This window comes from Melanostigma gelatinosum (genome assembly GCF_949748355.1).
Source record: "Melanostigma gelatinosum genome assembly, chromosome: 6".
Taxonomy (NCBI): Eukaryota; Metazoa; Chordata; class Actinopteri; order Perciformes; family Zoarcidae; genus Melanostigma; species Melanostigma gelatinosum.
Genome location: NC_136639.1, coordinates 14,013,061 through 14,037,198, shown reverse-complemented (window position 1 = coordinate 14,037,198; position 24,138 = coordinate 14,013,061). Strand labels below are relative to the sequence as shown.

At 40.5% G+C, this 24,138-nt stretch overlaps 1 protein-coding gene across 1 annotated transcript; it reads left to right on the top strand.

Annotated features, from left to right (window-relative positions):
- The first annotated feature begins 4,351 nt into the window (after positions 1–4,351).
- Positions 4,352–12,690, top strand: LOC306779128 (uncharacterized protein). The gene is made up of 11 exons (XM_079270915.1): positions 4,352–4,611; positions 6,005–6,093; positions 6,333–6,482; positions 6,769–6,902; positions 7,079–7,215; positions 7,374–7,467; positions 8,055–8,172; positions 8,422–8,645; positions 8,791–8,962; positions 9,074–9,201; positions 9,356–12,690. The coding sequence occupies exons 2-11, from the start codon at positions 6,006–6,008 to the stop codon at positions 9,671–9,673; spliced, it is 1,563 nt and encodes a 520-aa protein (XP_079127041.1). The 5' UTR covers positions 4,352–4,611; position 6,005; the 3' UTR covers positions 9,674–12,690.
- Positions 12,691–24,138: the final 11,448 nt, after the last annotated feature.

The following is a 24,138-nucleotide window of genomic DNA, read 5'->3' as shown; positions in this document are numbered from 1 at the left end:
CTCACTCTCTTTCCTACCACATTTTCAACATTATCAATATCGATCCGGCCGTGCACTTAGAACCTCTCTTTAACAATTGGCTCCTGCGGTTGATATAGGCGTTAATGGTGAGTGCTTGCGGATAGAGAGAGAAGGAGGGAGGGTGAGATTTAAAACAGTTTGAAAGATTTATGTAATTTCACATGAATAACCCACAGATGTCACGTAAAGGGGATTCTCTCACACATACAGCTTCATCGTATAGTTATCCGCATCTGTCCAAGTTCACATCATCATACCGCCTTGTCTTTGGCTAAATGTTTGCTTTTTATGGATGTTTCATTGGGAGCTTAGATGAGGTAATGGTTGCCATGCTCTGGCTTATACCGCTGGACCTGTCCTGCTGTCCTGACCCTCCCTGTTTGAATCATGATCATAGGAGTCCGCCAAGACTTGATGGACTTCAATCCATTCAGCTCAATCAGTTCATGAACTTGACAGTCGTCGGAACAAGTGCAGGGATCAAGCATTCAGTCAACTGTATTCATCTTTCTTTCTGATTGAAACCATTTACTGCAGCATCTATTACAGAACTATTCCACAGTTGACGAAATGGAAGAGCAAAGGCAATTTCCCTTGAAATTTCATATTTCTATAAGGATAACTGGGATGCAAGCATTGGTTCATCTCCTCATTGGCCAATGCTGATCAAGTTTGCATACAGACTTTGTCTCAACACATAGCATAGCTGCCATGAGAAATCAGGAAGGGAACACTTTGTCCCATAATGATAGATTATCCCAAACAAATACAACAAGGTGTGAAAACAACAGACTGATCTGATTGAAAAATAATAGATCTTAATTTTCAAAGGGAGTAGGAAGAATTAGTTGTTCCACTGCAACCCCCTGCACAGCATAAATAATTATGCATGGGTGACTAATGTGAAGACGCTGCATGCTAAGTATACAAATCCCCTTTCTTCCCCATGCTCCAGGGTTCAGGAGGAATAACACATGACCGCGAAACAAAGCAAACATCAAGCTCATAAAATTAACATAGCAAATGACCTGAAGAAGAGGCTCGATAAATATTCTGATCTTATCACCTTAAGTACTGCAAGACAACTAGAGAGCAGCCAATGAAAACTACCTCGTTAATCTTCCATACCCTCGGATAAACTTTTTACAGGAAACCATCTTTCCAGCAACTCTGCAGGGGTCGGGACAAGGGCGCCTTCGCCCTGAGTTGATAGATTCTGTATTTTTTGGGAGATCTCCGACTTTTGTTTCGACAGCTTCACACTGACCTTGGACTCAAACTCAATTTAGCTTTTCCTTTCTTTTTGTGTTGCCTCCCTCTTTGTGATGTAGGACATGCTGTCTGAGAGACACCATTTTAAAAGAGCTCTTGTTTTGATCCTGTATTCAATCAGATCTACCAAGGGGTGTTGGGGGGGGGGGGGGGGGGTATGGGGTTTGTATTTTGCATGGCTGTGTGTCAGAAACCTGTCAGAAACCTAACACCTTTTCTTGTCCCTTCTTTACTTCCTAAAGCTGTTTATGCAAGGTGAGGAGACAAGTTTGAATGTTGTCTCCTTCGAATGTTGTCAGAGGAAAACAGTCATTTTAGAGATGAAGAGGGGATCAATCAGCCTTACCCTCCTCACCTGCCATATGTGGCATGTGTCTTTTGGTTTGTCATTCTTATGTGCTGCAGGTAGATATCATGCATAATCCCCTCATTTGATTTAGGGGCACGTTTTGTCGTGCTAGCGTGTAGATAAAAGTGATGGCTCCCAGCATCTGAGTTTTCCAAGTATACACATTACGCTCTGAATAAATTCTAATGTAGGTTAGGCATTGTTTGGATTGTGTGTTTTCCTTAAAGAGAAAATTACAACAGAAATACCACTTTCTTTGTATGCAGTGCATCTCATTGTACTGCACACCACATTTTAAATGTAAAATAGGCTTATATTTTAGATAGTGGTCAGATGAGAAACAAATAAACTCCTTAATTATCAAATCAAACCCTTCAAATACATGTTATTATAAAATAGAATTATAACAATTTCATTGACATCGATAAAACATTGTAAATTGAGTAGGCTATAATTGAACACATTTGATTAGAAATCATATAAATGTGTATAAACCAATAAAGATGCAGCACAGAATAAGATAGAGAAGTTCTACTTGTTCTTGAAGAGCGCATCTTAATTCATATGCATTGTCGTATGTTGCAGCACAAGCTCCCCATTTTAACATAATCTAATACTCTAAACTCTAGATGAGAAGAGGGTTTTTTTTCATACTGATCTGATTTAAAATAATTTAATTTGGCACTGGGCATTTTATTTCAATATTACTGTCTAATTCCTCTATCATTGCCCTTATTCAAAAAAGTGCAAGCATCTCGTATCAAACAACACATCACAGTTTTGAATTGTTTTATTCAAAATATCCTCTACTATTTGTCCGGGTTGCTCGTGTTCCCATCCTCATGGTCATTACACTCGTTTCACTGGGGGCCAATAGGTTTAGACCAGCGAAAATGGTCCTCCTTTGAGAATACAACACTCTTTTCCAAGGCATCCTGCAGCAAGGACAAAATCAACACAGGGGAAAAAAATAGTGTTGCCATTGCCTGCATCACAAAACAGGGGCATCTGATGTCCTAGTTTCTCTTTTGAGGTGTACTTCTACATCCAAGTTATTATAAGCTTCCATCTCTACTTTGTTGCTCTCACAAGTGTGTTTGATATCTCACTTTGCCTTACGCGCTGGCAAATAAGGAGACACACGTATCACTTTGTTCAGGGATCTTTTGTGTGTGTGTGTGTGTGTGTGTGTGTGTGTGTGTGTGTGTGTGCGTGTGAGAGACATTGCAGATGTACGGGGAGGGACCAGAATGTCAGTGTGTCGTGGACAGATTGGGTCACTCAGAGCACACAACATATATGTCACTCGACGATGGAGCGCAAGGACTCAGCAACACACACGTGCTACCGAAGGCTGGGGCATAAATCACAATTATTGAAGCTAGAGACACTGACTGGTCTGACCGCGCAGTGCAACACAGCACAGCAGCATAGGGAACTTCTCCAAATAAACCTCTTTCCCCTTTCTACCCTTGCTGAATGACACTCCCAGAATAGCGATTTGTGTGGTCCCCGGTAGGCGAACGAGACAGGGCAGGAACACAAAGTTAGTGTATTTTCAGGGCACAGCCAGGAGCCTCAGTGTCAGCACAGTGAAGGGAAAAAGGCACGTCGGTGTGTGTTCTTGCACTGAGCCAGTGACCTGGGTAATTAGGAGAATGTGTGTGTGTGTGTGTGTGTGTGTCTGTGTGTGTGTGTGTGTGTGTGTGTGTGGGCGTATGTGTGTGTTCAACCATGTGTTTGACTACCAGTCTCAGCAACTGCCTCCCGTCTCCACCCCCTCTCCGTTGGGTGACAGGAACAGGTATTTTTCGTGACTATTAGTGAGTGATTAGGCCGCCGTTTCCTTTCGCATTTTTAACCGATGTGAGCTGCTGGATTAAAGAATTAACATGTGACTGTCAAGGTGGAGATGAGACAGACAGGTATAAGTATTATATGTATAGGAGAGTTATATTGCATTCAGCTGCTGAGATATTACACTACGTTCTGTGGGCGCACACACACACATACACACACATTGTTTTTTCCTGCCTCCGTCTAAAAGATATGATTTGGACTGACGTTGGCTCCAGACTTCCTTACACAACTCTGATGAGTAGGCTGACCTTGTCTCAGTCTGACCCGGTGTGACCTCCTGTCCTCCAAACCCCCTCAAAGACAAAGCCTCATTAAGAAGGAAAATGGCCTGAGAGCGGTCACTGTGTGTGTGCGTGTACATGTACACATTTGTGGGAGACTGCTGAAATGATGTCTCTATCTCAAAACACCCCCTGTGGCTTCACAAGGGTATTATGTTTTATTCAGCATGATCACAACACAGTGCGGGAGAGGATTGAACGGTGTGTAAATGAGCTGACCATTATTCTGGTGATTTGTGATGTTTAATTGTCAAACTACAGGTTTATTTGTTGGTAAAAATATCTCTTGGTGGAAGTTGCTACTCACTAGATTCCTGATGGTTTCCATGTCGGGTGGAAGGTAGACTTCAATATTGCAGATATGATATGATCAGACAGACCAGACATTTAAAACCACACACATCATAATCATGCTTCTCATATTTACAACTTTAACACTTCCCTTACAATGTAAGGGAAGTGTTAAAGTTGTAAATATGAGAAGCATGATTATGATGTGTTTCCATGTAAGGCTTACATGGAAACTTGGAAGTCATCATACACAGGAAAAACGGGAGAGTAATTTTTCCGGAGTTACAATTATTTTCCACTGAAGGAGTCATATTTAATCATTTTGGAGTGTAATTACTTCCAGTAGCCAGTAGAGTGTGAGTAAATATTCAGAATAAAATCTATTGGAGTAAAACAGCGTGACCACGCCCACAACGGTTCCTTAAGTTTCGTTTCTGCCGCCATGACACCTCTCGCTACACTGGAATGAGCTGACGTTTTATGGAACGGAAGGGCTGAAGTGAGGAACAGAAGACGGCATTTGAAATAACATGTCAGGTAAGGTCATTCGTTTTGGTTAACTTCATGTGTGTAAGGTACATTGTGTAGCAACATTGCAGCTAACCTAACGTTACTTCACTATTTGCATTGTCAGATATGAGCCGTAGCTTCTGATTGTTCGCGTTAGCAGATGCTAACGGTAGCTTCTAACGTTTTCACATAACTTAGTCACAGTCAAACGTTAGCTTCTAACGCATTAACATCAATTCGCAAAATATTTGGTGGTTTATGGACATATTAACGTCGACACACCTGGATTAAAGTCTCAATAAAGTAGTATTAGCTATCATCAGTAGCCAGCGGACTTCACTGAGCAGGTGCATGTGTGTTTTATTCTGTGTAGAGGGGCTGTCTTTTGCTGCAGTTAGTTGGTGCAACAGGTACATTTTACTGTGAAAATGGCTATGTAGAATTTGCAGTTTGTTGGCGTCAACACGTGTATTTTACTCAGAAAGGAGCTGTTAACGACCGTTTTAAGCTGCATTTGTTGGCGCTAACCTGTGTATTTTACTCTGAAAAGAGCTGTTAAAAACCGTTTTAAACGGACTGTTTCTAGCTGCGTTTGTGGGCGCTAACACGTGTATTTTACTCTGAAAAGAGCTGTTAACGACTGTTTTAAGCAACTGTTTCCGGCTGCGTTTGTTTGCGCTAACACGTGTATTTGACTCTGAAAAGAGCTGTTAACGACTGTTTTAAGCAACTGTTTCCGGCTGCGTTTGTTTGCGCTAACACGTGTATTTGACTCTGAAAAGAGCTGTTAATGACTGTTGGACTGTTTCTAGCTGCGTTTGTTGCCGCCAACACGTGTATTTGACTCTGAAAAGAGCTGTGTTGATGGACTGTGTTTCGCTGCAGTTCATCAGCACCCTGGTCGATGCAACATGTGTGTTATACTTTGAAAAAATGCACTTCACTCTGTTGACTGCTAAAACTAGCTGGGCTTGACATTGGCACGGGCCACTCGCGAAGTGCGGGTAGAATTCCGCAGCATAAGCTGATTGATCTGTTGCACTGTGGCATGCTAGAGACGGCCAAGTCGGAGACAACCAGGTGAAGTAGACATTGTTCAAGATGAGACAACTGGTTACATTTCTGATGATGTGTTCACGCCAAACGCAGTAGATTACATACAAAGTCTATGCACAGCCACTATGAGACTGGAGTGACGCGAATTGGCGATTCAAGCGAATGAACAGGTCCCTTTAGTACAGCGTAATAAAGACGTGCTTAAAATGTCCCTCGTTTTTATAATGAAATAGTTTACCCTTGTGGAGACCTACTATTAGTCCATGCATCATGTCTTTCTAATGTTGGCTTACTGTGGTATTACTAATGTTGGCAGTCAGCTGTTTCTGATAATGAAACTAATTTAATTGTTTTTGTCATGAAGGATGCAAGCTGTAAGAGTGAAGTACAGAGATCGTCAGAAGTACATTTGTTATGAGGGGCAACTAACCTTCAAATCATTTTTGGATTGTGGTGAGTGAAAAATATTGCACACACTAACCTGTGGAACAATACACTTGGGATGTCACTCTATGTTTTGCATACCTGAAAGTCTTTTCCCTGGAATAGCAAAGGTCTGCATGGAACACTGTCAGTTTTGGGATTACAATGTTCAAGTGAAGATGGCCTTCTGATTGCTGTCTGTTATGTTTTTCTGCAAATACACAACCGATTCATCACTAAGCTTGTCCCTTGGTATTTTGTCTTCACAGTTGCCAAGAAATTTGACCTTCCAACCTTGGACTTAAAAGTCTATGATGAATCAAAGACCGAAGTTGATGAGGAGGTGTTTGAGTTTCTACTAAAGAAACAAGACATTGGTGTGCTGGAGATTTGTCTACCCCAAGACCCAAATCTTGAGGGTTAGTTACTTATTAGCTTATAACTTCATATTTATCTGTACGGCTTGGTCAATCTAACATGTTTTGAATATGCAAGACAATTTAATATATCTGAGTTGGGGTTTTTTAAAATCTTATTTAGATATTTTGAAATCATCTCTGCTCACCCTTTCCACAATTTCTGGAACTGTTGTGGGCATGATACAATGTGAAATATTTGCATTCCTCTAATAATGGATGTGTGCACTTATATTGTCTTATAGTCACATTGTTAATCACATTAGTTCAATGTTAATATGATTTCTAGATTCTTTGAGCTCCCCTTCATGCTCCTCCTTTGCAAGCTTCAGTGGAGACAATGAGAGGGACTCGGACGACACCACTATATTGCAGCATAGTCCTGCTACAAGACAAAGAGATGAGGGAAGTCATCTAGCTCAGGTAAGCTCTGCAGTTTCCCTTGCATCCTTTCTGAAGGTTTAAAAAAAATGCCAAGGTTGAATGGTAAATGGCTGAATAACTGAAGTTGTAAAATTGTGGCCATTCTGTTTGATAATACTTGATGTCATTATTGTTTTAAACGTTTCATTGTGTTCATTTTTGTTCTTCCCACTTAGATGATTGAAGACATCCTGAAGAACAAACCTGGAGGAGAGAGGATCATGAATGAGTATGCCCGAACAAAAAGCCTAACGGATGCCAGAAGACGTGATATGGTCAAGATATTGGTCGCACATATGACAAGTGAACATGGGTATGTTGTCATGTTGTTATTATTACATACCTGCACTCCTAATACACATGTGTGTCTTGAATTGACACAGTACAACACCCCTCTTTTAGCAGGTGGAATTTACACATCAATACTTTTGATTGGAGCACATATAGTAAAGTCTGTGTGTTTGTGTGTAGGACAAGTCCTTCAAGGCGCGTTAAAGAGGACTACGCAAGGGGCATCACTACCTTGTACCCATACCTGGCCGATCCTAGGAGCAAGTTAGGCTATGTAAGTACATTAAAACGTCTAACTTATTTACTTTTCACTTGCTTGGAATGTAAATATTTCAACTGCTGTTTTACAGATGGGTAGTGTTTTTATTTCAAATAAAGATCTGTAAACATTACTGCATGGCAACAAGGGCTGTCACTTTTTGAACATTTGTTTGAATGTAATTAACATTCAAACTCTAATGACTCATTTGAATAAAAAATGTACAGTCTATATCCACAGCTGACTGTTTAACGTAGTTTACTTTGTCACCCAACAGAGGGCGCTCTAACGTATTGCGTGTCATTTCATATTTGTTCGAGTGTTATTTTTGGAAAAGGTGACAGCCCTAATGGCCACCATCTCTGCCTTCCCCGTAAGTTGAACTCTGGCGGTGTTAAAGCTCAGTTTACTTTCGCACCGCAAGGGTTAGCCCATTAACAAGACACAACACTAACCGTGTAATACAATAACCTCTGTTTTTCAAAATAACTGTCATTAGAAAGAAAGGCCTCATCACAATACTAGGAAATATGATAGTTTTTGGGGAAAGATTAAACTATTTCAACTTGTTCAATCAAACTGAATAACCCTTTTTACTTTAGGAGCATTATTACAATGCAGAAGATGGGAGTGGGTATCTGGCATGGAGACTGAAATTTGTTCAGAAGGAAGCATCGGAGGGAAAAAAGAAGACCTGCAGTCAGTCACAAACACTAACTGGTATGTGTGAAGTCTAATTCATAATGCATGATGAGGGAATAATCATATAATGTATATATATATATATATATATATATATATATATATATATATATATATATATATATATATATATCCTATTTTTCTTCTGGAGACGTAAGTGCCTGCATGGCCATCCTTGCAGAGTTTTCCAAGCCTTATTTCTTATATCTTAGGACATAATATCATATACTAACCCAGTAATTGATAAAAGTGCCACCACTATTACAGGTGGTCCAAAAGCAGAAAGAGACTCATTCAGAGTGGAAAACGGGCTAACCACAGAAAGCCTGTGCTGCGAGGCCATTGCGCTTATGAAGCATACAGCTGATGAAGCAACTGTGAAGGAGAAGATGAAGCAGACCTTTACCTATCGCCAAGACATGGTTCATGACCCAGTGAAGTCCTCTGAACTATTCACAGCGTTTCCAAGATTCCTGGACATGGCAGGACTGGTATGTGAACGTTCTACTGCCACTGTCATGACAATATTATTTCTGTTCTACAATAGCCTGGGTAGGGTTGTAAGATCTGTCATGACCATGGTGCTACACCATAATGTTTACTGTTCTGTTTTGACCAATTCTATCTTGTCTGCAGATTGACCAAGACTTTGGTCTGATGTTTGGGGATGCTGCTACTACAAAGTTCCTGGAGAGATGGCCTACTATCTACAAACAGAAAGTCCTCGAACAAAGCCGTGGCCTCACACAGACAGCCGATCTTCAAGACCTGGTTCAAAATGCTGAATGCACAACAGACGTGGAAAATGGTATGCTAAAAGTTAAGGATCATAGTTATGGAAGAGAGAATAGTTTTTGAATGAAAAATGGATTGACTGTTCGCTTGTAGTAAATGCTTGTTTATGAATTTTTACTTCCAGGATGGGACAGTGACATGTCATCCATTTTGGTTCTTGTCCACCTTCTACCACCATCACCACATGGCCGCAAGAGACCAGGAAAACTCTCAGCCAGACAAGCCAGTGACCGTCTTGTGAAATTCATTAAGGTGAGGTTACAGTTCAATTAAACTGGAAAATCGTCACTGTTCTGTCCCCTTTTCTAAACCTTTCAATCCTCTTTTTAAGATTATGGTCAATTAAGACATTTCCTTAAACTGACTAATTTTATAGCTGACTAATTCATTATTTTTTCTGTCACAGACTGGGATGAGCATCCAGGGGCATCTGGACGGCATCGTGGAAAGCCTTCAACCATACCTGCTAGCTGTGGGGACCCAGAAGAGTCTGATTCACAAATACTTCATTGTGATTGACAAGCATGCAATACCTTGTAAGTCACCAGACACACTTGCCTGTTTTGATGAGCTTTTCAAAGCTCATTTTGTCTTTGGTACTTCGTACAACCAGGATCTGGTAAATGTGTACAACTTCTTGCAAACCACGATCTTTGAAATCGATGTTGATACCACTAAGGTGAATCCAAGGGTTGCAGAGTTGAGGGCTCGGATGCTGCATTGAGTTGATACGAAGATGTTTTGTTTTATTTGCAAAATCCCCCAGGCAAACACCAATTCCCTGACAAAACACTTGAAGTTGATCCACGGACTTTGTTCAGGAAAGACCCTTCGTCTTAAATGTGGTCAGGCTGGTTGTTCACTAGTTTATGGCACTTTTTCTGGGTTTCGAAAGCATCTAAATAAAGCACATGAACCTTGTTCTGATCCTGGTGAAGGCCCATCTACATCTGAAGATTTAGCAGCAAGTAATTTTGATGACTTGCCAGCAAGAAGTTCACCTTCTGACTCAGTCCTTCTCAAAAGGAGTCTTGTAGACAGCTGCGCTGCAACAGTAGCCGAACTTAAAGTGGCAGGCGTAAGTGAAACAACTGTTAACTCTTTGGTAATTTCGATGGAAGAGATTGTTGACGATATCCATAATCAAGCAAAAGAATCTGTGAAGAAGTGTCTATCTTTACAGGAGCCTATCAAAAGCGACATTGAGAGCAAAATTGATCAGTGTTTCGAAAAAATGGAAAATCCCTATGGTGTATTAAATTCTGAGAGTAAAAGAAGGCAGTATTTTACAGAGAAGTGGGGAAGGGTAGACTTAGTTGAATATGTTCTTGGTACAAGATTTGATACCCTACGCAATCGCACCACTGGAACTTATGATCAGGTTGTTGTCACTGATAAATTAGTTTACATCCCTATTTTGAAAACTTTACAATTTATTTATCAACATCCTAACATAAAAGAGATGATGCAGACTTCAAGTTCAGGAGAAAATCTTCATGACTTGTGCGATGGAGATCTTTTCAAGAGTCATGATCTATTTTCAAAACAGAAGCATGCCATTCTGATTCAGCTTTTTTATGATGATTTTGAAACTGCAAATCCTTTAGGCTCAAAACGGGGAATACATAAATTAGGTGCACTCTATTTCACCTTGCGGAATTTTTCTCCCAAGTACAACTCAAATCTGCTTAATATTCATTTGGTCGCTTTATTTCATGCCCAAGATGTTAAAACATATGGCTTTTCTAAAATACTTGATCCACTTATGCAGGATATTAAAATACTTGAGAAGGATGGAATTCGGGTCCCCTTGTATGATCAGCCAGTGTATGGAACTATTGTCCAAGTTACAGGTGACAACCTTGGTCTTCACAGTTTGTTTGGTTTTGTTGAATCATTCAGTGCCAGATATTGTTGCCGCTTCTGTCTTGCTGAGAAAGAAGACTTTCAGACTGAGTTTAATGAAGATTCACCCAAGATAGTTTTGCGAACTCGCGCACTTCATGCGGAACATTGCCAAATGATGGAGACAAATCCCACTCTTCCCTATGTGATGGGCGTTAAACGTTCTTGCATTCTAAATTCCTTGCAATATTTCAATACATGTGAAAACTTCTCTGTCGATATTATGCACGATATCTTGGAGGGAGTGGCACAATATGAAATGAAACTTCTATTACTGCACTTGAAAGATAAGTACACAACATTAAAAGAAATAGACTGTAGAATTAGGAGTTTTAACTATGGCTATATGGAGCAAAACAACAAACCTCCTACAGTTAAGTTAAGGGAGGACTCAAATGACTTGGGGTTGAATGCAATCCAATCCTGGTGTTTACTTCGCAATCTACCACTTATCTTTGGAGACTTGGTTTGTCCAAATGATCAACACTGGTATTTGCTACTGCTTTTGCTTCAAATTGTAAACATTGTATTTTCACCAAAGTTATCAAAGGGTATTACTATTTTTTTGAAACACTTAATCGTGGAACACCACAGGTTGTTCAAGCATTTGTTTCCAAACAAAAGGCTGCTACCAAAACATCATTTTATGGTGCATTACCCTATGTGTATTCTTAAAATTGGACCACTTTTGCATAGTTGGTGCATGCGCTATGAAGCAAAGCATCATTTCTTTAAGAAACAATTAAAAAGCTTCAAAAATATCACTAAAACTTTGGCCAAGAAACACCAAAATCAAATAGCATACAGGTGGCAGACATTTGATCCCAATGAAGTGATAATTGGTCCAGGTAATATGGTAGCTTTAAATGTGCTAGACTGGGGCTATGAGATAGCTGAGACTATTCAGGTACCAATTGACACCAAGGTTTTAAATATTAGATGGGCCAAACACCATGGAAATATGTATCGGACGGGTTTAGTCGTTTGTCTGAAGGTTCATTGTGAGATGCCAGTTTTTCACAAAATCCACCATGTAGTTCTGAAAGATGAGAGGTTATTGTTTGTTACATTTGCCCTGCAAACAGTGTGTCTTGATGAGCATTTTAATGCATATAAAGTTGTGTGCACAAAAGACGGACCTCATGTAGTTGATGTGAAAGAGATTTTCTGTTATAAAGCATTTGATGTACAAATGTCATACAGGTGTGATGATGCAAGTTTGTTTATTGTGCCATACTGTTTCCTATGATGTCATAGTGAAAAGGCCAAAGTGTTCCAAAGGTCCAAAATGTATTCTGTAAAATATGTATGGATACATTGCACATTTGTAATACAAAATAATAAATTGTGCTTTGGTAAATACTGATATCTGATTTATTTAACTTGTTGGGTTTAATGATAACCTTCCAGAGTAAGTTCTCTCAGGTTTTAATCATAATTTAGTTCTCTATGGAGTGTAATTTAGTTCTATATGGAGTGGAATATAGTTCTATATGGAGTGGAATATAGTTCTATATGGAGTGGAATGTAGTTCTATATGGAGTGGAATATAGTTCTATATGGAGTGGAATGTAGTTCTATATGGAGTGGAATGTAGTTCTATGTGGAGTGGAATGTAGTTCTATATGGAGTGGAATGTAGTTCTATGTGGAGTGGAATGTAGTTCTATGTGGAGTGGAATAGTTCTAAGTTGAGTAAAATGGCAGTAGAGTTGTTTTCATTTTATGCTACATAGAGTAAATTATCATCATCTAGAGTTAAATACAAACACTGAATAGAGTAAAAAATACTCTGAATCATTAACTCTGAGGCAAGAGTAGATTTTACTCTATATAGACTGGGACCAAATGTTGTATTTTATTGAGTAAAATTTTATTCAATTTGAGTAAAATTTACTCCGACAAATTTACTGTGTAGAAATAGAGCTGGATCGGGTATTGGTGACAATATGCCAATCTGGTGTTCGATACAATTATTTTCACTAATAATTGTATATCTATGTATATATTTTTTACATTTTATTTTTCAAAGTTAGGAAAGCAATTTTTACGGACAAGAAGGGAATGTCAGCAGTGTAATAATGGGGGTGCACCACATGGACCAAGGAATAAAAGAAGACCTGTTACCTGGATTTGCATTTCTAACGTTGATAACTTAGCTTAGCAAGCATTGGGGTTAATTTTAAGGGGGCCCTCAGTGCTGGAGAACATGCACACACTGCACTCACTACAGTAATAATGTCTCTTATTAATTATTTGGTGGCTTACGACTCTCCAGTTCAGACTTTTACATGTATTATTTTAGAGGGACATATTGCACAAAATATGACTGATTGTTCATTGTTCAATAACACGCACTGCATGAGTTTTTTTTCTATAATAGAATAAATGCCAATTTTTTTATTTTGCATATTTCGTCACTCCACTAGATATTTTCCCAGCATTTGAATTCTGATATTGACGGCTCATTTACATTTTGGACTTAAAGTTCTAATGATTTTGTCATTCAGTCAAAGTTGCAAGGAGTCATTGTTATCAAGAGTTTTCCATCTTGTAATTCTGAATATGCAATACACCCTTCCTCCTAAAATTCATGAAATGATTGTCAAAAATTAAATTCACAGCACAACAGATGTCAGTACTCTGCATGCATGTGTTGCAATAGCTTTACGATGATAATGATTTCTTGGCTTCTCTTCCTATATTGACACTTGCCTCCCAGATCAATGGCAGACAGTCCAACAGGTAGACAGAATGCATGAGACAGTGTGCTGTTAGTTCTCTCGACATAATAAGTTCCCTGGGGTACTTCCAAAGACTTTATTACTGCTGTGTTCCTCCCAGTCAGAAACTTTTAAGAGATAAGAAAAGAACAGAAGAGAGGAAAAGAGAGCATGATGAGAGGAAGGAATAAATCGGGACACACTCCACGTCAGTATTAATGATGAGAACTCAATGAATGAAGAATTTCAAGTAAATGAAATAAAAAGAGCTTTTATTCAATGATGTTGTCATTACATTTGAGGTATTTGGCTATCTCAGCAGGACAGTTGTTTAAGTCTTGCACACTCCAAACAACAACATAATTCATTCCTTGTTGAAAATTCAATTCAACATCTCTTTTACACAATGTCTGTTGTCTGCTCTGCTGTCAGACGACAGAATAGACAGCAACTGAAATTTTAGATTTCAAAGTCATGAACTGACTGCACGAGGTGTTGAAGAAAGCAGATGTATTGCTTTACAAATCCAAGTGTTACATGTGTCGTGACATTGTGAGCATTAAGTTGTATGTTTGTGGTAACTTTTAAAAATGATTTAGAATAACATCCACAACATGACAGGTGAGATAAAAAAAAAAGCTGACTAAAACCTGTTAATGTAATGAATTGTTTGCTCTGTTAGGGTATATCCAAGCATTACATTTTCAAAAAAAATACTTTTCAGGCTTTTCATGAGTAAATATGACTAGATGTGGCATAGCTACCAGCCAATTTAACACATAGTATATAGGATGCAATAAATGAATCAATGGAATATGTGGATACATTGACTTATATGCACTTGAAATGTACGTGATCCCGCAGTTTTGATTGGCTTTGGCTGCATTATTTCCATAAGTCAGGGGAAAAAAGGAGGATGTACTTGACAAAAGCAGGACTGATATTTGGAGTAATGGGATGCACCACAGGTGTAGCCTACCTTCTGCTGGTAATAAATGACATCCGGCCCCTTAAAGACAATTCTATTACCTCCCCAGTCATTTGCAATCAGTCTCTGTCAGTGAAATGGATATGCACACGTGCTACCAAATCGGTAGCCAAGCCCCTATCAATACAGGCTGATCTCAAGATTTATGCCACTGCTTTGGTGGCTGGTACACATTTCAGAATGAATCGCAGCCAAGTCTTTCACTCAGGATCTAAGTACAACCAGCCATATCTAACAGTTATGGAGGATTTCCAAGGGAATATAATGTTGTCGTTCATGTTCATTGTAGATATCTACTTAAACTAAACAGTTTGTTTCGTGATTTTTACAAGCCTGTTTTCATCAAAGAACAAGAAGAAAGTTTGCCACAATATTTTTAGCACCGTGGACCTGTGATGGACCTTTGAGACTCATTATTTTCTCTTGGAGACAAGCATAACTTCCCCTAAATGTTCTAGTCTCTCGTTCCTCACAGATAGCAACATTTAGAGACACACATCACTTGCAGGACTGCATCCTTTGGATGCCTTTTTTTCTAACCGGGCCAGTTTTTTGTTTACTAGCAAGAGAACCACATGGCTTGAATCTTTCTGAACTGTACTGTATTTCTTTTCTTTTTCTCTGTTTATTTTTTTCCTCTCTTCTTTTTTCCATTACCATTTTGCATTTGCCGTGTGAGCATGAAACCAGAGTCAATGACAACCAGGAGTGTATGGATCCCAGCGTGGAGTGAGGGGATCGGACCCTCTTTGAGTGTCACATGTGTGGCTGGTTAAATCAGGGGCAGACCTAAACGTACACGCGCGCACACAAACAAATGCTTGCATGCTCACATTCTGCATAGTGGTGTCATTTTTTAACCTTATGTCAACCATCCGATGCTTCCATTGTTCAAGCACGGTGGTCATAATGAGAAATACGCTCTGGAAATACTCAATGATGTAGTAAAGATGTCATGATGCTATTAGATTGCAGAGAGCGTTCTGGGAATCAAACATTTGCTGTATAAATATAGGAACATATGTACGATAGGCATCCTATATGATCTATTTGTGTGTCTCTTTATATTATCTGTGTGTCTGTGTGGACACACTGGACATGTGCATGTCCAAAATGCCTCTGAAAATCTGCACAACCACCTACAACGAGCATCTTTTTTTTTTGCACCTGATACATTTCTCTCCTCTTGTGGCTGTCAAAATATTTGAGTAGAAGAGACTTTTAAGAGAGACCTTGAGAGCAGCACAATAACCCTCCACTTATGTCTCCGTTGGAAGGGAAGAAATAAAAGCGAAAAAAAAAAAAGCTTTCTCAGGCGGGGGCCAGAACATCTGGAGTGCAGGAAAACACCTAAAGCTACCCTGATTAAAATCACACTTTTTCTCCCGAGCTGTGACAAAATGTCACTTAAAAACAGCCAGCCTTAGAATAACACACTCACGTATTAGAATAATACAACTTAAGTCTCTGCTTTTATTAGATAAAGGTAAGCACCAATAGAACTTGGCTCAGGTTCAGCTGAGACTGTGATGTCTGTTTAGCCTGCGTGTTACACGCCACCTCAATAGCGAAGCAAGTTTTGTTTTCTTCTCCCCTCTTTAGCTAATTTGTTTGTGGACTTTTTCAATTCTCATAATTTCATCTTAAACTTGCCTCTTAAACCTTGACCCCCTGAGTTATTGTCGAGTCCTGTGGGCTTGAGTGCAGGCTGGGTGGCCGGGCTAGAGAGGCAGGAAAGAGGAAAGGCTACATCGACTCTTTGGGATCTGTTTACACAAGCGGAAAAACTTTTTGGTGGGAGATAAAAGTTAGTAACAGCATTGGAGTGCTTTTCCCATCGTCTATGGACTCCGCCTCACATCAACCCTTCTCCTGTCACTTTAACAGATGTTTGCTTTAGGAAACTGTAAACGATGTCTGCATTTCAATTTCTCTCATCATCTTATTACTGTAACTCTCCAAGTGCCATATTAACGACTTGGCATGGACTGTGGATCTGCTGACAAGCAAAACACAAAACTGTGTAGTGTGTGTTACAAGCAACACAGCAAGGCTGACCTCAGAGGAGTGTCACTGGGGGGAGTTTTGTCATCAAGTCATGTTAAATAAGATAGACTGCTGCAGATATAGCGACGGCAAACTATGTGGTTGACTAGCTGATTCCAAAGAGACATGTAAAAATCAGGCCCTCTATCTATGACCCACTGTTTGTCGGCGTAAACCTCTATGCTGTAATCCCTTTAGTGTTCAATTAATCCACTCACTGCTGTTCCAACTTTGTATTACACACCGATTTGTATAACCCCTCTCACGTAAGCTGTCTGTATCTATGTTAGCTCAGCCCTTGGTTTTTGCAGCCTTTACCGTCACCTCCACCACCAAACAGGCAGACAGACAGAGGGAGAGAAAAAAGCAGGCTGGAAGGGAGGGTCGACATCAAATGTGATGAATGCCTTTCTACGGAAAAGCTGTACGGAATGTCCTTGACTTTAATCAAAACTATTTGTTTTTTGGGCGGCTCGTCTGTTGTCTCACGCGCTCATGTCCACTGATAGCCTGACATTAATGACACCATAAATCAGGCCAAGTGACGCTGGGGTTTTTGGTAATGTGTCAGGGCCGCTACAGAGATGGCGGTCATTGAGGAGGATGAGGAGAGTGAAGAGTCTTTTGGAATGCAAGATTATGAGGGGGTTAACTAGCCCCTTGAGATAATATAAAAAGAGGTTTGAAGCAGAGCAATGCCAGAGCCAAGAAAACTGAAGCTAAGCTGTTTTTATTATGCATGAGATATGTTAGACAAGAGCTACATGATCATATTTTGTCCAGAATGTTGTACACATAGTATACAGGGAAAGAAAGAAACAATAAAAAAAAGCATTGCTATTTGTTGTCTTTAAAAATATAGGAGTGGAAATGCGGCTGATTTGTAACATAGGATTCTTTTCTTTCTCGATACACAACAGCCACATTTGTACTTCAGCAGCATCAAAGACTTGGGCCAAACACGACTGATAAGCTGCTCTCTGTGGATATGCGAATGCCATGATTCTCTTCTGCACATCCCTCATTCGTCGCTGTGATAGTCCGCTCACATAAACACACAAGCCCACTCTGGGCCAGAATCTAAACAAATCTGACATGATTGATTTGACATAGGCTATGAGATAACTGTTCATCGGCCAATGCACCATGACTAGAAAGGCCCTGAAATCTTCATACAGTAGGGATGGGCTAAGCAAACACTGCTGCCCATTTGTATGTTTGAAAAAAAGGGGGGAAAGGTCGAACAGATGTTTAGTATTTCTAAGGGTCAGCTAGTGTAATTCTACCTCAATTAGCTTGGATTGCAGGCATTAAGATGTTCTGTTTTGAGTCAGTGTGAACTTTCACACGCAGAAATCGTTCAGATATGACACTGTGCAGGCTGTTGGAAGCTGTAGTTGAGCTGTTGCTCTGATTTTTGTATTCATAATATATACCACATGGATGGCAAACATAGACTATTCTGACCTCAAGTGTGCTCCAAACATAATCTACTAATGACCAAGTGTAAAATGGAAGTATTGCTCATTGCACACAACACACACAAAAAAAACATCCTCTCTTATACGTCTAATTGGAAATGCATTTAGCTTTGTAGAGCTGCACAGTAAGTGGTGGGTGGCTTTTTTTTCGCCCCGTCACAGTCAATACAAAACTGAGGAGCAGTACATAGATCACAATCACAAGAGCTGTTTGGTTAAATCTCACATTGCCAAGAGAAAGCTATCTCGACAGTGCCTGCCAAAAGGAGTGTGCATTTCTAATCCCTAGATGGCTCATAGGCGCAACAAATCTTATCTATCTACATGCTGTCAAAAAATGTCACTGCCATATCAAATAGAGAAGACGATACCTGAAGGAGAGGTGCTGGAGGGAGGGAAAAGGAGAGGAAATCTACAACAATGTGCATTTTCACCAGTGTACACACACACACACACATCTGCACAAATACACTGGAGAGACATGGAGCTGTCGTCAGTTGACAAACAAATGACAGACAAATGACATGTTGGAACACCTCCACCAGGCCTGATAGTAATCGCCCTGTGAGATTGTGCCAATGGCGTATCTTATGGAGAGAGGGAGAGAGAGGGGGGAGAGAGAGCCAGGCCTGTGTGTCATTTTACACAAACAAAACCTCTGCCAAACACCGGATGTGATTGCTTCCACCCCTGTCAACTGTGTCCAATCTAATCTGTCTGTCAATCTGGGTTGCAGGGAGTCAGGGCATGGTTAAAAAAGGGATGATTGAGAGGTGGAATGGTAGAAAGAGAGAGAAAAGGTGTAAAGATGTGGCAATATGTTAACATATATGGTCCCAATTAAACTGATGTTTTTTGCTGTTTTCTGCTCCATGGTTATAATCCGTTATCTACATGTATGTATAAAGCTAGCTAAACCTTTCTTTAGATAATTAACTGCTTTACTTAGGTGCGTGCTCTGTGTTGAAGTGATTTTAAAGCTGTTCAAGTGTGTTTTTTTCTCTGCCCTCAGTGTCACTTTCTTATCTTCACATTTGTATACATATGCATGTATTTGTGGGCTGTCCGTAGTTGCTTGTGTATGTGCATGCGCTTGTGTAGAAGCTGTATTCCACTGTGCAGGGTTGGGTGTCATGTATCCAGCAGTGAAGCCGGTGGATAATTGGCATCATGGTCAGATTCTCAGCAGTCTGAGCTGACCCAAGAGCTGCAACAAAGTGAGAGAGAGAGGGAGAGAGACAGAGGGACTGAGTGTAACCTAAGGCTGAAAGACTGAGTCCATATATAATACAGGAACATGGGATTTATTTATGAGTCTATGAGTGGGGATATGAATATGATGATGCATGTGCGTGTTTTATTGTGTGTGTGTGTGTGTGTGTACGTGTGTCTGTGTGTGTATGAGAGAGAGAGAGAGAGTATGCACTTGTGTCGACATGTGAATCTGCATGTGTTGCAGGCACCTGCACCATTGGTCGCAGCACATGAACACACATGAGAGTGTGCATGCACAAATGTACTTGACTGAAAATGTGTGTGGCAAGAAAAAAAAGGAAACATGTAATTTTGAGTATGGTTCAATGCCCAAAATTTACTTTGTTTCTTCTAGAAAACCCTCCAGCAATCAATGCATTTGTAGTCATAATTGCCCATCCTAATCAGGCCAAATTATACTTTTATGCATGATGCACTTATGACTCATCAACGTGTGATGGCGGGCCATGCTCTGCGACCTTTGTGTTTGTGTATGTATGTTAGCGTCAGACTCGGGACCCTGCTGGTGGATACAGTACAGTATAATGTGTGCTTTTGCTTCTCCCTTAATTCAATCAAGTCCCTCCCATTGCCGTGGCCTCTTTATTCCAATTCGATTAGTGGGCTAAAGCCATCAAGATTTCCTGGACAAAATGAATGCTTGTATTAATCCCCGCAATTTCCATTTAAAACGTAAGGGCATCGACTTGATTAATAAGGGCTGATGCTGAATAATTACACAGCAAACACAGGGAGGGTTATAGGAAAAGCACAGCTGGGCCTGCCCCCAAATGCCCTCTGGGAAACCAGAGAAGGGGGGGGGGGGGTCAAAGTAAAGCAATGGCAATGACTGAGGTGATGAATCTCTTAGCTGCCCCCTTATGCAATTAACGAGCAACGCTTCTATTAATTTGGTTCCCCCAGAGTGGTGACTGGTCAGATGTCTCAGGGTCAAGGGTCAGGGGTGGGGAGCAGAGGTCAAGCCAACAACAGCACAGAATTACAGAGAAAGTAAGAAGAGAACAGAGACAGAAGGAGATAGAGGAGGAAAAATTACACCGAAATGAAATCCCAAATTCATTTAAAAAGCTGCGGTTGCCTTTAGTTTCTAACATCACAACATGCTGTGCTGGGTTCTATCAATAATTCTGTCAAAAAGGTATCCATGAGCATGAGGTATTCATGGACGTTGGTATGAAAGGAAACATCCACAGTGCACACTTAATTGGGAGTCATCCATCGTTGCATGCAATGTTTGAATATTCAATAAAGGCCCAATCAATAGTGGGGTTCGGCTGGAGGGAGAGAAGACAAACAACAGCAGTGTTCTTTAAGGAACAGATAACAAGTTAACATGTATTTGTTGGCGATATCGTAAGGCCAACAACGCCACTGGTGTGATATTAAACTAGTGATCCGTCGTCATCCATTACAAATGTCGCATCGATCTCACCCGCATTGACTTTTCCCTACCGGTTCTGGGTGGTGGAGAATGTTTTATCCTGCTCTGTGTACTGCGGTCCCAAACTCTATTTCTTTTCAAAGAGCATGTGGAGACAGGTGTGATAATAAACTAAGTATTTACTGGAAAAACCTCAGTACATGTTTTCCTTTATAGTGTATTATACTATTGTGTTGTTTGTGTACTTTGGTCTGCACTGAAGAGATGAGGTATGTTTCTAATCTGAGCTCTAACTTTGAACTACCTTTATGCTCAGAGACCTCAGGTTTGTCAGTTTAGGTCTTATGTCTTTTGCTGTACTTGGCAGCCAGGTTCTGGAACAAACTTGCAGTCAGGATTAGGTCTCATGGCACTGTCTCTGTCTTTAAATCTTGCCTCAGAACCAACATTTATTGAAACACTTTATTGACCAATAATTGCCTAGTATTGCTAAAGTAAGTTAGTGCTCTGCCATGCTTACCCGTACATTTGTATCGTATATTGAACTGAATTCTGCTAAAAACGTTAGGGTCATAACTCAAAGTCAGAGCCCACTATCCATTAATAACTGTTAATAACAGACTTACTGACCTCACTCTGGATACTCTCATGCTAGGCAGCCAGCACTTCAAAAGGGGTCCAGCGGCCTCAAGGTTAATGCTCGACCAAATAAAGGGAGAAGTTGTTCAAATTAACACTGTGCCAAGGCAGCTCTGTTTCCCTTTAGAATATAGGGAGTCTTGGTCCTTTTATGTTTGAGAGAAAGCATTCCCACATGTTTTCAAATATGGGGGAAATGCTCCAGGGATGGACTGTCATGGCTGCCTGCTGTACGACTTCAAAAATACTTCTTTGTTAAGTGGTAGCGGAGGAGGAAATGAAGCCTGACACTATTTTGATTTTAAAAACACCATCCGGACACTCCCTGCCCTAACGATTATCATAGTTCTTAAAAGTGTTGCATGCTCATACTCAAGGTTCAATTGAACTGCCTTCCTCCTGTAACAGCACCCCTAATTTCTTCCTCACTTCCCCTATTTCTCCATGTCTGTCTCTGTCTCTTGCTGGCTCTCTCTAAAAAGAACTGTTCATGCTTCTTTTTAATCAAAAGGCATTTTGTTGTTGTGCAATTCCATTCTGCTGTGGATGATTACATGAGCATATTTGTGACTATATACAAGCTGTTTTACTGTCTGGTGTTTAATTTGCAGAAGCTGCGTTTCATTCCACGTGCCTTTATATTTACTAGTAGATAAGAACCACAAAGTGATTTGCCCTAAGCTAATATTGCCATCTGTTGACAGAAAAGCTCCCCCTCAGAGTCTCACAGCAGTTCAAGTAGAGCAACACAGTGAAAGAAGACTAACCCTAATCAAAAAGACAAAACAACATATGCTTATACTCTTGCAGTTTGAGCAGAAGTTTCTCTCTAATATGCGGTGCCACAGATGACTGACATTGTTTTGTTTGAGCTGCACTTTCCCCATCTGCCAGAAAATAGTCTGGATTCATTACATGAGGATAAGATGATCCAGTCAGTGTGCATGCACTTCGATGTGTGCGTTTTTATGTTTGGACATGTGGGGAACAAGGATGTCGGCGTGTATGTCATGCTTTTGGGAAGTACACATGGCTAAAGTATCGATTTTCTCAGTCAGTGTTGAGTCCCCTCTTAGGATGCAGAGGGCAGTCGAGGAAGAACAACCAAGGCTCTCATCCTGTCTCCCCCTGGCCCCACCTCCATTAAATCTTTAACTGTTGTTCAGAGACACAGATCAAGCACCAAGTGGAACTGGGGAGCCAAGGGACTTGCATGGGAGGGGGGCTGAAAAGGGAAATGGGGGTTTTGATAGTGAAGGAGAGCGAGAGAGAGATGGAAAGAAAGCAGGATAGGGGAGCTTGTCTCTATCTGCGTCTCTCCTCTTCAAGGCCGACCCGACTGGGTCCTAAGCCTGGCTCAAGGGGCTTATGCAGATTCAATGACCTTTTTCCCAGGGACCAGATTTTACACTTAAATTACTATTAGAGAGATGGTCTCCCTGGAGGGGTCCGCAGACCAATTAAACCCCCGAGCAGGCGTTAAAAGCCATGGTGGCACTGTGTCTGGGCTGCATGCTAAACAATGTGGAACACATGTAAGCTACAGAGCGGCTTCGCTGTTAGCATTGAGTCACAAACTCAAGGTGATATCTCCGGGAAGGATTGTTCATGTAGTAAACTTCTCGTGTAAATGCCAGAGGAACTGGGTGCTTTTCAGATTCATATGATGAAGAATTGTGACAAGGTTTGCTATGGTCCATTGGTGGCAATATAATATTGAATTTGAGCTTTTATTAGTAAAAAGTGAACTGAACCAAATACTTTTTCCTCTAAGAGTTTTAATCAGCATAGCTTAATACATGTAGTGCTTCGATAGCTCAATAAAACCCATTCAAATGACAGAAATTTTGCTCCAACTTAAGACTGCATATTTTGTCACATACCAACGCTATTTCCTTTAAATCATACACAGACAAAAGGCACTTGATACTTCATGCGAGTAGTTTTACAGCACCGATCATGCTAGCAAAGAAAGACATGAGAGGAAATGGAAAAACAGCCAAGTTCTCCCCTTATTACTTCCCTCAAACATAAAAGAATGATGGCACCCCGTCTACTCACGCTGTAACTCTACTACAGGGAGACAAGGACATACAAAGTGAACCCACTAGCAATTTCAACTCCTCTTCCTATGCCGCAGGTTTGTTTGTCTTTAATTCCCTGCTGCGTGGGGGTAATGGGGACTCTGTGACAGCTGTCATTCTGCCGTGACCTCAACGGACTGCAGATCAGTAGTGACACGATGATTGTCAGAATCAGGCGTGTGCGCAACTATATGTGTGTAAAGGTGTGTGCGTGAGAGAGAGAAGGAGAAGGACAGGAGGGAGGGTGCATTTAATGTGAAAATAGTGGTTAAATACTGAAAGGGACTTCCTCCACTCTAAGACCCCCCAGGCCCAATAATGTGCCACGACGAATATGTGTATTTAGCAGGAGACTCATTCTGACAGCAGACCAAAACAAGACTTACACACTCATAGGCTGATGTGACACAGAGCATTAGGAGCTGGAAAGGCAAAATCTAAGTAGAGACGGGATGGAGTTTGAAACATTTCCTCCAAATTTTGCAAGCTTTGATGTCGTGAAATATTTGATTAGGGTTGGGGTACTTGATTTCAGACCTCAACAGTGAAAATGTGTCTACAGTTACAACCCCAATGCGTAGCATTTTTCGTCTTCTCTTTTTAAAGGAAAGTCATTCCCCTTCTCTCCAGTTTATGTTACCTCGGAGCTGTCAGAGAATGTGGAAAGA